Below are 17,007 nucleotides of genomic sequence, written 5' to 3' on the forward strand. Positions count from 1 at the left end.
TCGTCGTTCTTAATTTAATTAAATATTTATAAAATAAATATCCTCGTTAATAAGCCGGTAATAAAACGCGGCGTTCGTTAAGTGAGTAATACTTTATCGTGCGTTTTCCGGATCGAAATAGTCGTACTCCTCTTCGTTATCTTTTAGCTCCTCCTTTTCCTTTCTTAGTTTCGGACGAAATCTTTATATTTTTTTTAAGTAAAGAGATCTTATTTAATATTATTATACGCTTAAAAGTATTAGGTTATCGTACGAGTTTATTTTTTAACTAAGTAGTTTATTGATTAATAGCTTTACTTATAATAAATCCGGTAAGTTCCTCGTTTAAATTACCGGTTCTTATATAATAACTTTAATTAAAAAGTATTAACGAGTCGTTAACTACCTTCTTATTCTAATAGTCGGCTATTATACGGTAATTTATTATTATAAACTAGTCGGTTTTTTTATATAGTTATTTATAAACCGTTTATTAATTAAATACGTATTTATAACCGGGTTTTAATATAATTTCTCCGTTAAGTATCGTTCCGAGATTTTTTAATCCGTTATTATATTTAATAATACGCAAAAGTTTAAAAATAGCCCTTTATATATTAACTTTTAATTAATAAAGGTCGGTATAAGCTCCGGAACTCCTCGGTAAGTTCGTACGATTAAGGTATAGAGAGCGATCTCTTTTTCGAATCCTTTTCGAGGGCTCGTTATACGAGTTAGAGCTTGTTTAGTAGGATTTCTAAGACCTCGATAAGTTGCTTCTCGGCGTTTTTACTTTTTACTCGTGCGAAAGAGGTTATTATTTAATCCGTAAAGTATTATGCGTGGTTTATTATCGTATTAAAGTACGAGTTTATAAGGTGGTATATCTCGTTTTATTTTTTCTCGGGTTCGATATAGTTAAAATAAAATACTTTTATACGATTAGAGAGAATATTTAAAAAGATCGTATAGTATTAATCTTTTAATATATTTAACCGTCGGTATGTTTTAATAAATATCTATACTTTATTATAAAAAATATTATACGGTTTACCGGTATAGTTTTTTTTTTTCTTTTATACTTTTAAAAAAGTAACGACTTTATTTTAATCGATTTTATTATTATAAATAGCTCGGCTTAGAGGGATATCGTACTCCGTAACGTACGCTAGACTAAATAATTATACGGTCTGGTTTAGCGGTACCGGAGTCGGAGAAGGAAAAAGGACGATATTTTACGACGCTCGGGTGCTTGGGAATCTAGGGTTAGACGTCGGGCCTGAAGTGTTTGAGACTCCGGGATTGAACGTCGGTCTTAGAGTGCCCTGTGGTGTCGCGGACGATTGCTCCGTACGGAGACCGGGTATTTCTCGCTTAGGCGGCGGTTTTTCGACTGTCTATTCTTGGGGAAAAATATGGAACATCCTCCTTTCGGGTTTCCGAAGTCGGTTCTGCCGGTCGGTTTTATTAATATGTAAGATCGGCCGGTAATACTAAACTTATAAGTTTAGCTTTAAAGGATCCGTCTATTAATATATTAATTCCGTGTTTTTTAAAATAATTAAAAAGCTTTTTTTAAAATATACGGTTAATTTAACCGAATTAATATTCGGTTTATTTATTAAACTTTATAATAAATAATTTTTTAAAAGAGGTCTCTTTTATTTTTAACATATAATATATTAAAAAGTATTATACGAGGTACGTTATAAATAGTTCGGGTATTATTTTTTCGAAAAGTACGTTTAAAGGTTCGAGTTTTTAAAAAGCGAGATTAATATTTCTTTTTTAAATTATTAACGAGATCTCGGTATTTTAAAATACCTCTTTATATATAAGTAGTTTAAGGTTTAAGGTTATCGGTTTATTTAAGCTCGGTATATTTAAGCTCGATCTCGATTCGCCGACCGTAATTAACTCTATTTTAATAAGGGTTATTATTAGAACAGCAGGAACTAAGGTTTTCTATATTACTCTAAAAGGGGTGCTACGTGCCTATTCGCACGAACCCCTTTCCTGTTTCATCAAGAGGGGCATACGATGCCCCTCGTAGCTAGCACTAGAGATAGACATGAACAACAGAATAAGAACGATTGAACCCCGATTAAAACCGGAACCACCGTACGTACGAGAGCCTATTCAACAGTTATCGTTTTATAAATTATATAATAAAATTATTTAAATATATAATTATATATAACTTAATTAGTTTCGCGTATAATTCGAAACCTAGTCTCCTCTTTATAATATATACTCGAGAAAAGGGGTTCGTCCTCGTACGGTTAATTTAGTTCGGATTTTCTTTCGAATTTTTAACGGGCGGAAATTCTCGGGGCTCTTTAATACGGTCGCCCTTACATCGGTAGGGGCGTAAAACTATTTCTTTATTTTTATTAATCTATAATCGCTACGAGTAACTATTAATTAATATTAAATAAGTTTTCGTATATACGTATAAATTCCGGGTTTAATCGAGGTTTAATCGTTATATTTTATTATTTATATTTATCTTTAATATAAATTACGAGGGGTATCGTATACCCCTTTTAATAAAATAAGAAAGAGGTTTATATGCGTAGGTACGTAGCACCCTTTTTAAAGTAATATAAAAAACCTTAGTTCCTGCTATTTTAATAAATAGGGTTATATTTAAGAATAAATCTATTAACGTTAAGGTATTAAGTAAACCGTAGAATAATATAAAAGGAATAAAAGACGATAAAACGAAAATAAAAGATTATATTATTATTAAGAATATTAAAAAATAATATATCTTAACTAATTTTAGTTATAAAAATAACTTTAAATTAAAAGGGTGTATTTAGTGAGTTTTCTAGTCCGCGAAGAGGTGGTCTATAGAGGGGTGCTTTAGTTTATATATTAAAGAGTGAAGTCGTAAGATTAGACCGATAAAGAAGATAAGAAATAGATAAAGAAAATATGTAATAAATAAAGAAGGCACGTCTTCTCGTAAAAGGTATGTTTTAGTTATATATAAAACAATAATGAATCTTACCGAGAAATCTTTTATATGTTCCTATTACTAGATCCCGCGACGGAGTAAGCAACAACTGCCTCTTCTTTTCCTATAGCCAAGGACAACCGGAGGAAGACTCTGATTTACACGAAAGCAAACCTTTTCGAACGCCACCCCCTGCCATCACTTTCTACTCTTCTTCATCGCTGTCTGACAAGCAAGGATTACCTTTTACATCCGAACTCCATTTGCCACCATAATCAGCCCGCGCAACTGTCCAACTTGACTCATCATGGCTCCCCATTTGAGCCTCCGTCCCACCAAACCCGTCCATGTCCAAGTCGGCGTCGTGACTAGAGACTTGATGGAACGCGGCATGAACTACTTCGAAATTGAGTAGAGGCTGTTCTCTATATATTAATACCGCGATCTCGGTACAGCTGCTCAGCACACCTGCGGGCCATCCCAGTAACAAGTCGGTCTACCAAATTGCGCTCCGCTGCCAATGTTAGCGACAACGAGCTCCAACCGACTTTTTCGGACCAGCATATGAGCTTGTGGTCAGTCTTCATGGTGTGTAGCTCAGGATGTGTAAGTAATGTAGAAGGGAAGAGAAGTGGTGCACTACCCACTAGCCACTTGGCGGGTTAAGTGTGTGCTAGTGGTGAGGCCCAACAGCGTTGGTACTCATGCATCGAGGTAAGCAGTACGGGAGCAGACCCGATGATTGTCTTATACCTTGTTCCATCTAAGAATGCACGACGTGGAAGGCTCCAGCTGGCCACAGGCCCCTGGAGCGCATGAGAGCTCCAAACGGCGTGCAGCATGCGCAGCACACGTAGAGACCGCATTTCTATGATACTGTCACGAGATGGCGCATATGTTGCTGTTTTAAGATGTTGCTCTAAGATTGTGTCAGATACGCACACGACTTTCGCAAGTTGTGGGCGCCTGTAGACTATTAAGGATGATAATTAAAAAACCACTCGCAAATTCATTTCCCTCGAATGTCATCGCGTTGAGCATTATGCGACGCCACGGCGTCCGCATATCCCAAATCTGGATAGTGAGAAACACCTCGAACCAATATGCTGCAATCTCTCATTTCTCATCTTGCCCGCCGTCCCATACATCGCCATTATGCCGCCACTGCCCCAAATACTGATCAAGTGCCTCTTGCCCACCCCGTCCCTTTCAAAGCACTTGTTTCGCCAATTCGGCGATTATCCTGCCCCTTAGTTAATCTCGGGCGAAGTCACCAGCTCATACCAATCGAGGCCGATGCTTCCCAGTTGGATCAGTTCGCCCAGGCGCTTCGTGATAGGCTCCTTCTCAAGTGTGTTGCGAATCTCACCAGAAGAATTGTAGCGAATAGTGTAGTTGTGCGACTGGTCGGGAAGGCCATTGACTTTTGTGTCGCGAAAGTCATGCCAGGCCTTCAAAAGGTCCTTGTAGTGCTGGACAACGGCTCGGAGGGTCGAATCTTTGATAGCGTCGATGCTGTCTACACTCCGGCCAAATCCCGGAGCGACCACTAATGTCAGGCACGTGGCCAAGTATGTGTACTTGGCCAGCATCAAGGCGACTGGACCAGTCTTGACACCATCAGTTTACGGGCCGCGTTGGCGGCACCGCAAATGACACCCTGGATCTTTTCGCTTCCGCCCTCCTGTTGCACCTCGTAAATGTCTTGCATATTGCGTCCATTGTACGTGTTCTCTAAAGCCTTCAAGAGCTTTGCAGTATCGTCGGACTCGGACTTGATGCCACCCACAATCGCCATGACCTGCTGGCCAATCACGGTTGAGTCCACCTACAAATTCCGGACGCACTTGAGGAGCATGTCGAGGAGGTCGTGGTGATCGTATTGGCCCCACTCCTCCACAGCCATCGGATCCATCTGGCGGGGGACATGTGATATGCACTTAGCCCGCGGTTGATCAGAAGGCTGACTACGTCGTCGAGGGACTGTGCCTTCTAAGTCACACGTGAGAAGCCAGTCCACGCGCGACGGAGGGTGGTCATGCAGCAACTCCATGCAACGCGCATAGTCGATGCTGTCGGGTTTGATCACCCAGGGCAACCGGCAATGCTCCCCCAGGCACTTATCGGATTCGGCCAGCGACGGCGTGTAGGGCGTCCCTGCTTCAATGCGGGGTGGGCCGCTAAGTTGGACGTGGTGGAAATAGTTGAGCAGGCCGACCTTGAGGATAACCATAGGCAGGATGTCGTAGGGATTGGCCTGTTGTAACCCTGCCAAAATTGTTTCCAATTCAGGCGTCCACTTGTAGGCTTCAAAGGCGCTTACGGTTTGGTAATCGATCTTGCCATTGCCGCCCAGCCACCGGGCTAGGTAGTCGCCCCTGACCAGCTTGTTCCCCGTATTGCTGTAACCATGACTTCAATGATAAATGGGAAGCCAGCAGGGTACTGATGGGTGACTTCCTCGGTGCACTGCCCGATCGCCTCGATTCTTCCGACCAGCACAAGGACTTGAGCCTCGCGGATATGATGACGCACGACAAGGCCGGTCGAGTCCTATTTCACTCTCCCATATTACACCTCGTCGACCTAGATGGCAGCGTTACCGAGCCAGGCCAAGCGCCGATGATCCAGCAGAGACTGTATGCCTAATACACATACGCCACTTCGGACATTTGGTGGACCACACAAGAAGTGCCTGGAAGAGACATTCGGCTGGTGAATGCTACACGAAGATGCTGGCGCCGAAACCTGGATTGACGCGGCGGAAGACACGAAAGCAGATAGACCGAGCCGGTACTTGATGTGCGCGTTCCCCCCTACATTAGAATCAGCGTTCATCCGGGCAGCGGTTTCGACCCGCGCGATTGTGGTCAGCATCTCAACATGTCGTTCCGAGCAGATGCCGTGGTTGGCTAGAATGGCGCTTATCACAAGGACGAGAAGGAGCGGGTTTATTTGCCGATCGCCATGGCGTGGAGCGGTAATGGTAGAACGGGCGTGCGTCTCTACGACCTTCGAGGTATCGTGGATTAGGCGAAAAGATATGAAATGTGTTTGAATCTATGGATTCATCATCGACCAAACCATTCCTTTGGAAGGAAAAGGTGTACAGCTTATATAGTTACTTTACATGTGTGTGTGCATCGGAACTCCGACAAGAGGAAATATCCTCCATCAAATTTCCGTCCCCATCAACCCGTACGAAGCGGCCTATCTCATCTACTTCCGTGTCGCACAGCTTGCTAGGAGACAACGTGGGAGACGGAACGGACAGGCAAACGTGTGTATAACTAGCTAGGATGCACTGAGGGATGAGGAGCGCGAACATGAGACCCAATTATCATCCATAATAGAACCGTCCATCTTCATGTGACTCATGAGCAAATTTACTACTTCGTCAGCAAACGTACCGTACCCCTCCCCTATCATTCTTAAAACGCCCACGTCCATACCGTGAAGACTCATTCGTCATGTGCCTCCGCTGTGCTGTCATCGACTCGCCCGTGCAGTCGTTCATACTCGAGACCCAGCTCTTTCATCTAGTTACAGAGCTTGTCCGAGAGTACGGCTTTCTCTTGGTCCATGGCGTACTCCGCCTCCAGCTCCTCTATATACTCCTTCTTATCACTTTACCTGTACGACCTTATGGGGAGCAAAAAAGTGACCACATGGCGTAGTATTCAACCGATGGGAGCCTTTTGTGGACGTACTGGCACCCCTAGGCCCCAACGCAGTGGATAGCCATAAGGTTCCTGTTGTTACGCCGGCGCGGACGAGCTTCTTCGGCATGCTGTGCAAGAGCAGCCGCACGATGTTTTGATCCTTGTCTTCGTCTCACACCGGTCGTTTCATACTGGACATCTCCTTGATCATCCCGTCCTCCGCGAGGTTTGCCTTCTCTCTGGCCCGGCTCGTGATGTGGTACCAGAGGTCGCCAATCACGCCCTTGTCCATATTATGTCTGAGCTTTGCGCGAGTGCTCTCGTCGATTAGCGGCACATCGTCAGTTGACGCAAAGTCGGGTCCTCTGGGGAGCCCTATGGCTTGGGAGGTGGGGGAGGGAGGATTCCTTTGGAAGTTGCGGATGTAGACAGGGTTATGTGTGCGAGGTGCTGATTAGAGTGAACAGTGGTTGTCAACTCGCTGTTGGATGGGGTGAGACAGTTTGGTAGTGAAGGAAATAGGTGAGAGTCTGGGTTCTGTGGGTAGATGTAGCTTCGAGGAACTATGATAGATTTTGTTTTGACAAGATCGACTTGTGGGTGGGCTATGAAAGGATTTAACCAATCTCGCACTTTGCACCTGCCAACATATAAGATATAAGCAGAAGGCGCAGATTACCTACATGTACTTGCCCAAGGCCCACATAGCAAATTCTGGTTCAATGTTGGAAGGCACGTACTTTCTCGGAGTACAAACAGGTACATACCTTGAAATACTCAATTCATTCCAAAAATACCTCATAGAGACTGCACTCTTCAAACTGTATCCTTTTCTTTACATTGTTTGCTTAGACAAATCCTCCGGTATCAACAGATGGGAGCGTGTTTGTTTCCGTCGAACCAGAGGCAATGGACCTCTGATCAGACGTGTGCCTGAGGGACACTGGCTTGTATGATCTCTTGATTTATTAACAATTTTAAGTCCTATCAGATCGTTCTGCATCCTACTCAAATCCTTCCATCAAAATGGGCCAAGCCAGTAAGATTACAGGTTATTGAACTGGATTCCTAACTCCCATATGGTTTCTCATATCCCTCGGGCTCCCGAAAGGCCCTCCCATGTGAAAGCCTACGGGATTCTCGGATCCTACCACTCTAAGAGCACAAGAGAAATGATGAGCCACAGGATCTATCATTACTCGGGGTGTCCGAAGGCTTTTTGTGCGCTACTTAGTTGGTTTACCCCTATTTCCCATTATATCGCACCGAAAGAGTGGTTACGATAACGAGACTGGCCGGTGGCCCATTCCATCGCACTGAAACTGTATCACTCGTCCCAGGGAAGTGTAGTCATTGAAGTATGTTTCCAAAAGGATCAATTCTTCAGACAGGAACACGATCACATTGCCTTGTTTTCTTGATGCCAAGGTATTTTGGGGCCAAGGAATGGCGTGATGGGTTTCAGCACCAATCGCAGCAGTTCTACCCCAACAAAACCTTTCTCTCTTTCTCGCCTGCTTTGATGTTTTCGCTACCCCAATTCCAGCAGACGGATTCGTATATATTGAGCCTTTTCACCACGTTATTTCAATAAGGAAGGTACCGTTCTCGGGCACGAGATCATATCGCTTCATAGACGCATCATGATACGCAGCATTATTTTGACGTCAAGTTGCTTTGCCGCATGCGTTCAACTAGTGTTCGCCAATCGAGGGCTCTTTCTTGAGCAGATCGACAACACTACATGGACATTTGGTAATGATCTGTGGAACGTGACACAAGAAGCAGTATATGCCTCCAAGTTATACTTCCGGGGATCTGAGCTCGTTGGATCAGCAACTGGACATTACATGGGCTATGGTATACTACACATCTGCATAATCACCCGCCTTATGAGACATGCTAACATACGTTCAAGACGGAGAAAACAACCTCGTGTGGACTTCGGCAGCCATCACTTCACGGGGCGAAGACTATATAGACGTGGGTTTCTCGTGCGAGGAAGGGGAGTTGCACTGGGTCATCTTTGACTGCATGTCGGGTGCATACCAATACTTCGCTAACCGAGCCCTACCGGACCTGAGCATACTGAGGACTCTGTGGCGCCTGGATCCGAAGCTATTCCTCCGCGGAAGAACCTACCAGCGTGACGAGCCACTTCCGGACTTCGCGCTGTACCAAAACGCGACGAAAGTCCAGGATGAAACGTGGCAGCTGGCCAACGGCTCTTTCATCACTAAATACGACTTTTCTGACTACGTGCGAGAACGCGACTTCTATGGCATATATGGTCCCAGATTTGGCTCTTGGTACATCCATCCCGGCACGGATTACTACAACTCGGATCACCTCAGTCAAACACTAACGGTATGCCGAGCCCCTTGACAATCCCGCCGGGATTGCTAATTCGTGGATAGGTACATCGCGAGTCTGCCACCGGGGACAGTGTGCAACTCAACGTAGTCCAGGACACCTCCCATTTCCGCGTGGGGAGAAGGTTGCCCAACTTGCCGGCAAGGTATGGGGCCCCTGGCTCTGGCTTCTGGTGAGTGATGCCTTGCCATCCTAGACGTGCCTCAGGCTTACGGCTGTCAGAATGACGGAACGGTCGAGGATGCCAGTCGGCAAGCCAGCGAAGAACTTGCTAAGTGGCCATACCCCTGGCTGAAAGATCCTGCTTACCAGAGCCGTGGCGGGGTCACAGGGAATCTGCGTCTTTCCGACGGGAGGCCAGCGTCAGGGGCAGCTGTCTTCATGGGAGATATTGACACGACTCGAAGGCCGTCTGTGCAAGGAAAACGCTACTACTATACGACCCACGCCGGCCACGATGGCCGATTCTCACTCGAACACGTGCGAAGCGGCACTTATGGGCTCTATGCCTGGTCGGATGGAGATACGCTCGGGGATGTCTACACGAACTTCTCAAAGAGTGGCATCGATATCGCGGCAGGCACCATCACGGAGCTCTGCGACCTGACATGGACTGTGCCAGACAAAGTTAAGAGACTATTCACGATTGGTGACTTTGACAAGAAGGCCATCGGTTTCCGCAATGGTGGGTCACCTTACCAGCATGGGATCTCCAACCAGAGCCCGGCGAACTTGAAATTTACCGTGGGAAAGTCCACAACCTCGGAGTGGCACTATGCGCAGGCCTTGGTCGGCACATGGGCCATCGAGTTCGACCTGGGCCAGCAGACGTTAATGCTAGGAGGCGATGGTGATGACTCCGCCACACTCAGTCTCTCGTTCGCGGGGTACTCGCAAAGTACTGCCATGAATGTCACCATAAACGACCAGCTCCTCGGGTCTCTGGTAAAGACGTCTTAGCCAGCGACCCTTCTCTGTACCGCTCCGGGAAGACAAGTGGGGAGTGGCGGTTCGTCCAGTACAGCATCCCCCGAGCGGCTTTGAAGGAAGGCCTGAACACGTTGGGATTCACTGTTACACGGTACACCCAATGGCGAGGTTTTATGTGGGATAGTATCATCTTGGAGTGGACCTAATCTTCATGATCTCCCGACCTCTTCGCCATGTGTTAATTATAAGTCGTTCGCTTAACAAATATCCTTGTCCCGCTAAAACACGCGCAGGCCGTCTAATCCTTCGAAAATAGTAAGCACACTATCAGTGTGTTAGGGCCATCTACTCCCATCGTCCCAAAAGGGTGGTCAGATCTCGTGAGAGCTGAGCAATGTCATATGATAAGTCAGAGGATATGTATCATAGCACAGTCCAATCACAGGCCGAAACCGGCAAAAGTACCAACCAAGGACATTTTAGTGGCGCTTAGTATTTAAGGCGAGTGAAGGCGGACCAATGAGATCACGACGTTGGTTTAGCCTGCATCTGCTGCAAGATAGAAAGGGATTTCCTTTGTCATCCAAGGGATGTACAAATACTCCGATACTGCCTATGCTAAATTATTACGATCTTATTTCTGCCGGTCGAAGTTCATCCACCGTCATATTACAAACACCCTCTTCCTCTCGAAGCGATTTTTGTAATTACTCAATCCCATCATGCCCTCCGACTCCCCTCTCCCCGCCCGCTACGAGATCCGCACCCTCGGCCCGGAGCACGTCGAGTGGGCCAAAGCCATCATGACCCACAGCAACGCCTTCGGGTCGGCCGTGTGGAGCGTGCTGTGGCCCGGCGAGATGACCGCCATCAGCTACAAAGTGTTCGAGACGGCCGATCACATGATCGAGCATCAGATCGCCTCGGGCTACTCGCTAGGCCTCTTCGACACCGAGTACCGCTACAAGCGGCCCGCGTCCGCGACGACGAGCGGCAAGCTGTGGTGGAACACGACCGACCTCGGCGCGGACGGCGACAAGCTGCTGGAGCAGATGGACTTTCCGCTGCTTCTCCATAGCGTTGGCGTATGACGGCTTCGTGCCCTTCGACATGGCGCGCATCGCGCCCATGGCACAGGCGCTGCCCGGCTTCGCCGAGTCGATCCACGCGCTCGAGCAGCTCGACCGGCGCGACCCGGCGGCCTGGCAGCCGACGGCGCCGGGGCAGCTGCTCCTGCGCAACGCCACGGCGACCAAGCTCGACGAGGGCGGCAAGGGCCTCATGAAACATCTCGCGCACTGCTTGATGCGCCGGGCGCCGGCGGCGGGGTTCCGGGCATCCAGATCGAGGGGTACCACGAAGCCGTGATCAAGGTCTGGAGCAACCCGCCGCCGCCGTTCCAGGGGGAGGTTGTCGCGAAGCTCAACGCCTGGACTTGGGGGGGTGGAGGACGAGAAGGGGGAGGTGGTTTACATGTTGCGTCCGTCTAGGCAAGATTGCTGCAAGATCTATGTGGCCATAAAGGAAGAGGCGGCAGACCAGGCCTGAAACCATTCCATCTTGCCTCTATAGGCTAGCACAGGCGGTTGCTGCCATCATGGTTTTATGTACTTTCCCACCCAATGGTCTCCCGGACCGATTGACGTTGAGATAAACAGTTGCCGTATGATAAACTAACAACCCTTCCTTTAGGCGGTGTTTTGTCCACTCCGCACGCCCCGCAATGGTACTGGATGCGGGGATGGATCAGTGGAAGTTGGGGTAGTTATGGGGCTGACAGGACAGAAACGCCCGGGGAATTGGGACGGACGCGTCTATTCTGAGTTCCAGCAATCATATCCGCTGCCAAGGATGCGCCAGGAGACTGGACCTTCATGATTCACCAAAGGCAAGCAAGTCTCGTCTCTGTTCCCCAACTATGCAGTTCCCCATTTTTTCATCCATAGTCAGCTCTCTTCCAGGAATCCGTCAATAGCTATCCGTGGCAGGCTATTGGTGGAAAGATAGGCTGGAGCTAGCGGCTCCCCAGGAAGATGGTCGAGGCAATAGGGATTCCAACTCAGCACTAGCTCGCTTACGGCTTGGGGTATATGCAGGCACCGCTTGGCTAATTGGAAAATTGAAAATGATGTATGCGAGCGCAAGAATAAAGGTCGTGCATTCTCCTTCTCGCTATGGTTTCGTCAAGGCTTTGACTTCACCCTCGTTCGTGCCACTGTAGTCAGACACCATGCGGTCCTCGTCCATCCTTCTGGCTCTCTCCGCCGTAATGGGCGCCATTGCCCATCATGTCGAGCTGCCCCCGAACGTGCCCCGAAACATCGAGGAGTTCCGTGCCAAGCACCCGTACAAGAGGTCGCCCAAGGACTGCGGCACGCGCCCCATCGTCCAGATCCGGGCCTCCCAGAACGACACGGACGACGTGGCCGACGACTTCCTAGAAGGTCTGCACAAGGCCAACCACGGCGGCACCCTCTACCTGCCCCAGGACGAGCTGTACGTCATCGGCCAGCCGCTGGACCTGACCTTCCTCGACGACGTGCAGATCCACTGGGACGGCGAGGTGAAATTCACCAACGACACCCACTACTGGCAGGCGCACGCCTTTGCCCACCCCTTCCAGAACTCGCTCATGTTCTGGAGGTGGGGCGGCCGCGACGTCCGGATCTACGGCGAGGGCGTCCTTAACGGTAACGGCCAGCGCTGGTGGAACGAGTTCGCGGGGCTGAGATCCTCGACCCGGACAATACGTACCTGCGGCCCATCCTGTTTTACGGCGAGAACCTGACCAACTTTGAGATGGAGGGGATCCACGAGAAGGACTCGCCCTGCTGGACCAACTTCGTCGTCACCTCCAAGAACGTCACTTTCCGCGATGTCCTGTGCACGGCCGTGTCCAATAACGCGACGGCGCTGCCCAAGAACTCCGACTTCTTCGACTCGCTCAACATTGAGGATCTCACGGTCGAGCGCGTCTGGGTCAATATTGGCGACGACTGTTTCTCGCCCAAGTCCAACGCCACTAATGTCCATGTCGACACTATGTACTGCAATGGTGAATCGTCGACTACTGACACCCCCGGAAGCCGGACATGACTAACGCTGCTCCAGGCACTCACGGCCAATCGATGGGATCACTAGGCCAGTATTCCGGCGAGTTCACCTTTGTTCAGGACGTCGTCATCGAGAACGTATGGCTCCTGAATGGCCAACACGGAGCTCGTCTCAAGGACCTGGGCCGGCCCTGACATTGGCTACGGCTTCATCGACAACGTCACTTTCCGGTATGTGGCCCCACAGGCTATTGTTGTTTGATCGGATAAACTTACTATCGAGCAGTAACTTTTGGCAAGCGAACAACGAATATTCAGCGTTCATCGACTCCTGCTACTTCAACGTAAGTCACTTTCTGCCCCTTTACATATCTAAGCACCAAGACAAATCACCAACCCCGCTCGTGCCCTAACCAGATCAACTCGTCGACCTGCGCCGAGTACCCGTCCAAGATGAACATCACCAACATCCTGTTCGAGAACTTCTCGGCTACACGAGCGGCAAGTACGGCATGGCCGTGGCGCGGCTGACGTGCTCGACCAACCCGGACGCCGTGTGCGAGAACATCGAGTTCCGCAACTTCACCGTCCAGAGCCCGTGCGGCGGCGGCGACGGGGCGGAGGAGGCGAAGCCCGTCATCATCTGCGACGGCATCAAGGGCGGCATCGGGATGGACTGCATCCCGGCGGCGTCCGACGCGGCTCAGGCCGCGCTGAAGAAGAAGTGCTCGGTGCCGCTGGCCGAGATAGATCCTCCGTTTTAAGGGGCGCTGGACATCGTGCACTAGGTGATAGCTACCGAGATTGGAATCTAGTAGACCTTTCAGAGCATTAGCAGATTCTCTCTTTTGAGATTTATATCCTAGCCTGCCTGACACAACATTGATCACGCCCAAGCGGGATGAAAAGTTGAGTCATTTGTATATTCCAGTGGCAGAAAGCCCAGCTTTATAACTCGGGAATATTCGAAAAGAGTGACATGAGCTCGGTACCAGCCATACTTCCACACGTTGCCAACGCCCTTGGCGCACCGGGGCTTCAACTCGCTGCGGAGCGCGGACCCGGGGGGGCCCATGTGTGCAAGACCATCTCGTTCGGCTGGTTCCACGTCTCGGGCATGCCCGTACAGCAGCGCGGACAACTGCTGGAGTGCCGCCTGCAGTTTCTGACGGCGCCGCCGCTGCTATCGAGGGGGAACAGCACAACAAGGCCCGGAGGAAGGGGCAGACACCACCTACGGCTTCATGCACGAGCTGATTTGGAAGCGTATCTTCCGGCACGAAGACAGGCGCACCAAGAACGACTTGGCTTGGTGCCGGGCGAGATCCCTTGCGTCTGGACTGGGAGGACGTCACGGACGGCGGAAAAGCGACTTTTACTATAGTCGAATAGGGGGGGTTGGAGGCACTTGCAGGTTAAAGTGAGAAGGGGTGTATATTCTGGAGGCCAAATTCCGCAAGCGCGGGGTCCCGATTTCTGATGGCATAACACCGCCGTCCACTGTAGATTGTTTTTCCTCCGTTGGCGGCAGCATTGTTTGCTTGCACCGCAGCGCAGGGGCGCTGTCGCGCATTTTCGACAGGGGGTCCGATGGAATGGGATCGGGCGACGTTTTGCAAACACCGTTGGAAGGGCGCCGAATGGAATTTTGCTGTTGCGACCTCACACTCGCCTTTCCGTACAATTCTCGACCGTTTCCGGAGTCGCTGGTGTTTGGTCGCAGGGAACGCCGGAATGCGTGGGACAGCATGGATGTCGTCGGGAACCGTGAGGATCCTGGTCCTGGTAGACAAGAATTCCCGAGTGTCCCCCTCCGATCATGTCGGTCAGCTTCCACCGATGTTAAACCTACAAATGCCATACCAAATCCGATATCTCCTCTGCCACTCCAACAACAATACACGGACAGCGTTACCGAACGTCTTCCAGGTTATGATATCATGCCATAGGATATACCACTCTTCGAATACCAATATAACGTAGTACTTGTGCTTGTGAGTCAGATCGTTACACGTTCTATATCTTGCTAAGTCTTACGCAGTAGGAGAGAATCCAGTCGATGGTCATGCTGCGGTTACAAGAATGTACCACCGAAGTTTGCCATTCCTGACGAAGACAACGACCCATCGGTGGCACCAACACCGCGGACGAGCGTGTCCCCAGTCTCGATTTTCATGTGCCGCCAACATGATTTCGCGACTTGGTGTACCCAACACGGCGCCGTTTGCGTCGTGATGCCCGCCGGCGCGACATCAATCTGATGACGATCTTGAGCGGCTAACGGCAGCAAAGTTTCCCATCTCGTCTTTGTCCCGGCTGCGTGTTGTTCTTATGGCTCACCTGCGAGAAGCAAAGATGGCCATATTCCGCCGTGGCCAACAGAATCTTACGCGAAGGTGGATGACCGATATATTAGGCTCGATGGCCGCCGAGGCCAAGTGCAGTCCGAAATACGACCAAGCACTCCTACTCCTCTATCACCAAACCAATTGAGAATATCCTTTGCTTAAAGATGTCTCAAATTTCTTTCGGGGTTGAAATCGAGACAGCAATTGACTGCAAGTTCGATCTTACACTGAACGCCGAACCAAAGCGCCAGAAGAGAAGCGCACCCGCCGGCCTTTACATTGCCGAAATATTACGCGAAGAACACGGCATCGCTTGTTCCAAGTCTGATGGAGACGGAAAAGACTATAAGATATGTCAGACTGAATTTGACATAACGTTAGAGCATGGTCAGTATGACGAGAAACCGAACGAAACGCCTAACGGCAAGCCTCCAGTGGCGGCTCCTTTAGAGTTAAAGACTGCCGTTATGGTAGATAATGGGGAATGGAGAACAACGTTGGCAAATATCGACTTGGTTCTACAGGGCAACCTGGCCCAACGAGCGTCCCGCAAGTTTGGTGCTCTGTACTACACAAATACACATATCTTATACCCCACCAGGACAACCCTCCCCGATTTCCCAGTCAAAGAGGCACGATTAATTGTCTTCGCTACCTTCGTGTTCAAGGAAGCCATGGACAAATTGATGCCAGGAATGATCAGGCACACCATATGGTCCCAAAAATGGGGGTGGGAGAAGAACACCTACGCTATGGACAACACGCACAAGGATGTGGAGGGCAAGTTCCCGAATGTTTCCCAGACATTTGGAAAGCGATGATACAGTACGAGACTATTCTGGATCTGCATAGAGAGCTCCTCTGTATTGATAAAAACAAAAAGGGTGGAAAGGACGAGGCGAGAAACTTCAAGTGGAATCTATCTGGCGGAAAGAGCAAAACGGGCCTTCAATGGAAAACGATTGAATTCCGCCCGATCCCACCCCTGGTATCCAGGGGCCAGTTGAGTACGTGGGTCGACTTCATTTTCAGCTTCGTCAGGGCCGCCACCTCTATCAACGAGGACGACCTCACCAAAGCCGAAGATGTAGGCAGAATTTACGAACTCTATGGACTTAAGAACGAGCTGAACGAAGTCGAAGTCGAAAATCTGCTGGAATTCATTAAGCCTCATGCCAAAGGAGTTGAAGATTTTGAAAAATTTGGAAGCAACTTAGAGGGGATTCGGAAGAAGGTGGAGGAGTTCTTTGACCCTCTGCTCCCGAAGCCTCTACACGCGAAGGAAGAGACGAAGAAAACTTGAGACTTGGCTGGACTCGTGCGTTGCCGTTGGTGTTTTCGTTGGTTCTAATTTGCCTCCTTTGGGGGACGTCCTATTCGTACGACCTATTATCTGCCTTTGGGTTTGTTTACCTTTAAACCTACTCACGCTCATTCCCTCACAATTCGCGGCACTAAATGATTTTTTCATATTTTCCTACTTATTCTTTTTTACACTCGTTTTTACTATATGTCGAAGACTAAGCCTTTTTTCTCTACGCTCTTTAACTTATACGAATTATTTACTTTATAAAATAAATATAGCGTAATAATAGCTTGAATGCTCACTTTAAACTATTAGAGATTGTGTTCACATCCATGTGGTTATTACACTTATTACTCAAATTGCTAGACTGTGTAAACCGGGGGCAGCCAATCCG

General features: G+C 48.9%; 8 protein-coding genes across 8 annotated transcripts; 7 read left to right on the forward strand and 1 right to left on the reverse strand.

Moving 5' to 3' along the window:
* Positions 1 to 4,044: 4,044 nt before the first annotated feature.
* On the forward strand, positions 4,045 to 4,494 carry PG994_000721 (uncharacterized protein; the record flags this gene model as incomplete). Its single annotated transcript, XM_066852130.1, has 1 exon — positions 4,045 to 4,494. One exon carries the CDS (start codon positions 4,045 to 4,047, stop codon positions 4,492 to 4,494), a length of 450 nt encoding a protein of 149 aa, XP_066722762.1.
* Positions 4,495 to 4,769: 275 nt separating this feature from the next.
* Positions 4,770 to 5,174, reverse strand: PG994_000722 (uncharacterized protein; the record flags this gene model as incomplete). Its single annotated transcript, XM_066852131.1, has 1 exon — positions 4,770 to 5,174. The coding sequence occupies one exon, from the start codon at positions 5,172 to 5,174 to the stop codon at positions 4,770 to 4,772; it is 405 nt and encodes a 134-aa protein (XP_066722763.1).
* Positions 5,175 to 5,389: 215 nt separating this feature from the next.
* Positions 5,390 to 5,590, forward strand: PG994_000723 (uncharacterized protein; the record flags this gene model as incomplete). The annotated part of the gene is made up of 1 exon (XM_066852132.1): positions 5,390 to 5,590. The coding sequence occupies one exon, from the start codon at positions 5,390 to 5,392 to the stop codon at positions 5,588 to 5,590; it is 201 nt and encodes a 66-aa protein (XP_066722764.1).
* A 2,656-nt stretch (positions 5,591 to 8,246) lies between these two features.
* On the forward strand, positions 8,247 to 10,112 carry PG994_000724 (polysaccharide lyase family 4 protein; the record flags this gene model as incomplete). The annotated part of the gene is made up of 5 exons (XM_066852133.1): positions 8,247 to 8,463; positions 8,522 to 8,970; positions 9,050 to 9,148; positions 9,199 to 9,914; positions 9,941 to 10,112. The coding sequence occupies 5 exons, from the start codon at positions 8,247 to 8,249 to the stop codon at positions 10,110 to 10,112; spliced, it is 1,653 nt and encodes a 550-aa protein (XP_066722765.1).
* Positions 10,113 to 10,628: 516 nt separating this feature from the next.
* PG994_000725 (uncharacterized protein) lies at positions 10,629 to 11,274 on the forward strand (the record flags this gene model as incomplete). Its single annotated transcript, XM_066852134.1, has 2 exons — positions 10,629 to 10,991; positions 11,044 to 11,274. The coding sequence occupies 2 exons, from the start codon at positions 10,629 to 10,631 to the stop codon at positions 11,272 to 11,274; spliced, it is 594 nt and encodes a 197-aa protein (XP_066722766.1).
* Positions 11,275 to 12,136: 862 nt separating this feature from the next.
* Positions 12,137 to 13,723, forward strand: PG994_000726 (glycosyl hydrolase family 28; the record flags this gene model as incomplete). Its single annotated transcript, XM_066852135.1, has 7 exons — positions 12,137 to 12,596; positions 12,623 to 12,939; positions 12,993 to 13,097; positions 13,126 to 13,190; positions 13,246 to 13,303; positions 13,377 to 13,432; positions 13,459 to 13,723. 7 exons carry the CDS (start codon positions 12,137 to 12,139, stop codon positions 13,721 to 13,723), a joined length of 1,326 nt encoding a protein of 441 aa, XP_066722767.1.
* A 215-nt stretch (positions 13,724 to 13,938) lies between these two features.
* PG994_000727 (uncharacterized protein) lies at positions 13,939 to 14,343 on the forward strand (the record flags this gene model as incomplete). The annotated part of the gene is made up of 1 exon (XM_066852136.1): positions 13,939 to 14,343. The coding sequence occupies one exon, from the start codon at positions 13,939 to 13,941 to the stop codon at positions 14,341 to 14,343; it is 405 nt and encodes a 134-aa protein (XP_066722768.1).
* Positions 14,344 to 15,471: 1,128 nt separating this feature from the next.
* Positions 15,472 to 16,610, forward strand: PG994_000728 (uncharacterized protein; the record flags this gene model as incomplete). Its single annotated transcript, XM_066852137.1, has 2 exons — positions 15,472 to 16,080; positions 16,134 to 16,610. 2 exons carry the CDS (start codon positions 15,472 to 15,474, stop codon positions 16,608 to 16,610), a joined length of 1,086 nt encoding a protein of 361 aa, XP_066722769.1.
* Between the last annotated feature and the right edge of the window lie 397 nt (positions 16,611 to 17,007).

Source organism: Apiospora phragmitis (assembly GCF_038363925.1).
Source record: "Apiospora phragmitis strain CBS 135458 chromosome Unknown utg000001l:1.0-2902119.0:1.0-2906034.0, whole genome shotgun sequence".
NCBI lineage: Eukaryota > Fungi > Ascomycota > Sordariomycetes > Amphisphaeriales > Apiosporaceae > Apiospora > Apiospora phragmitis.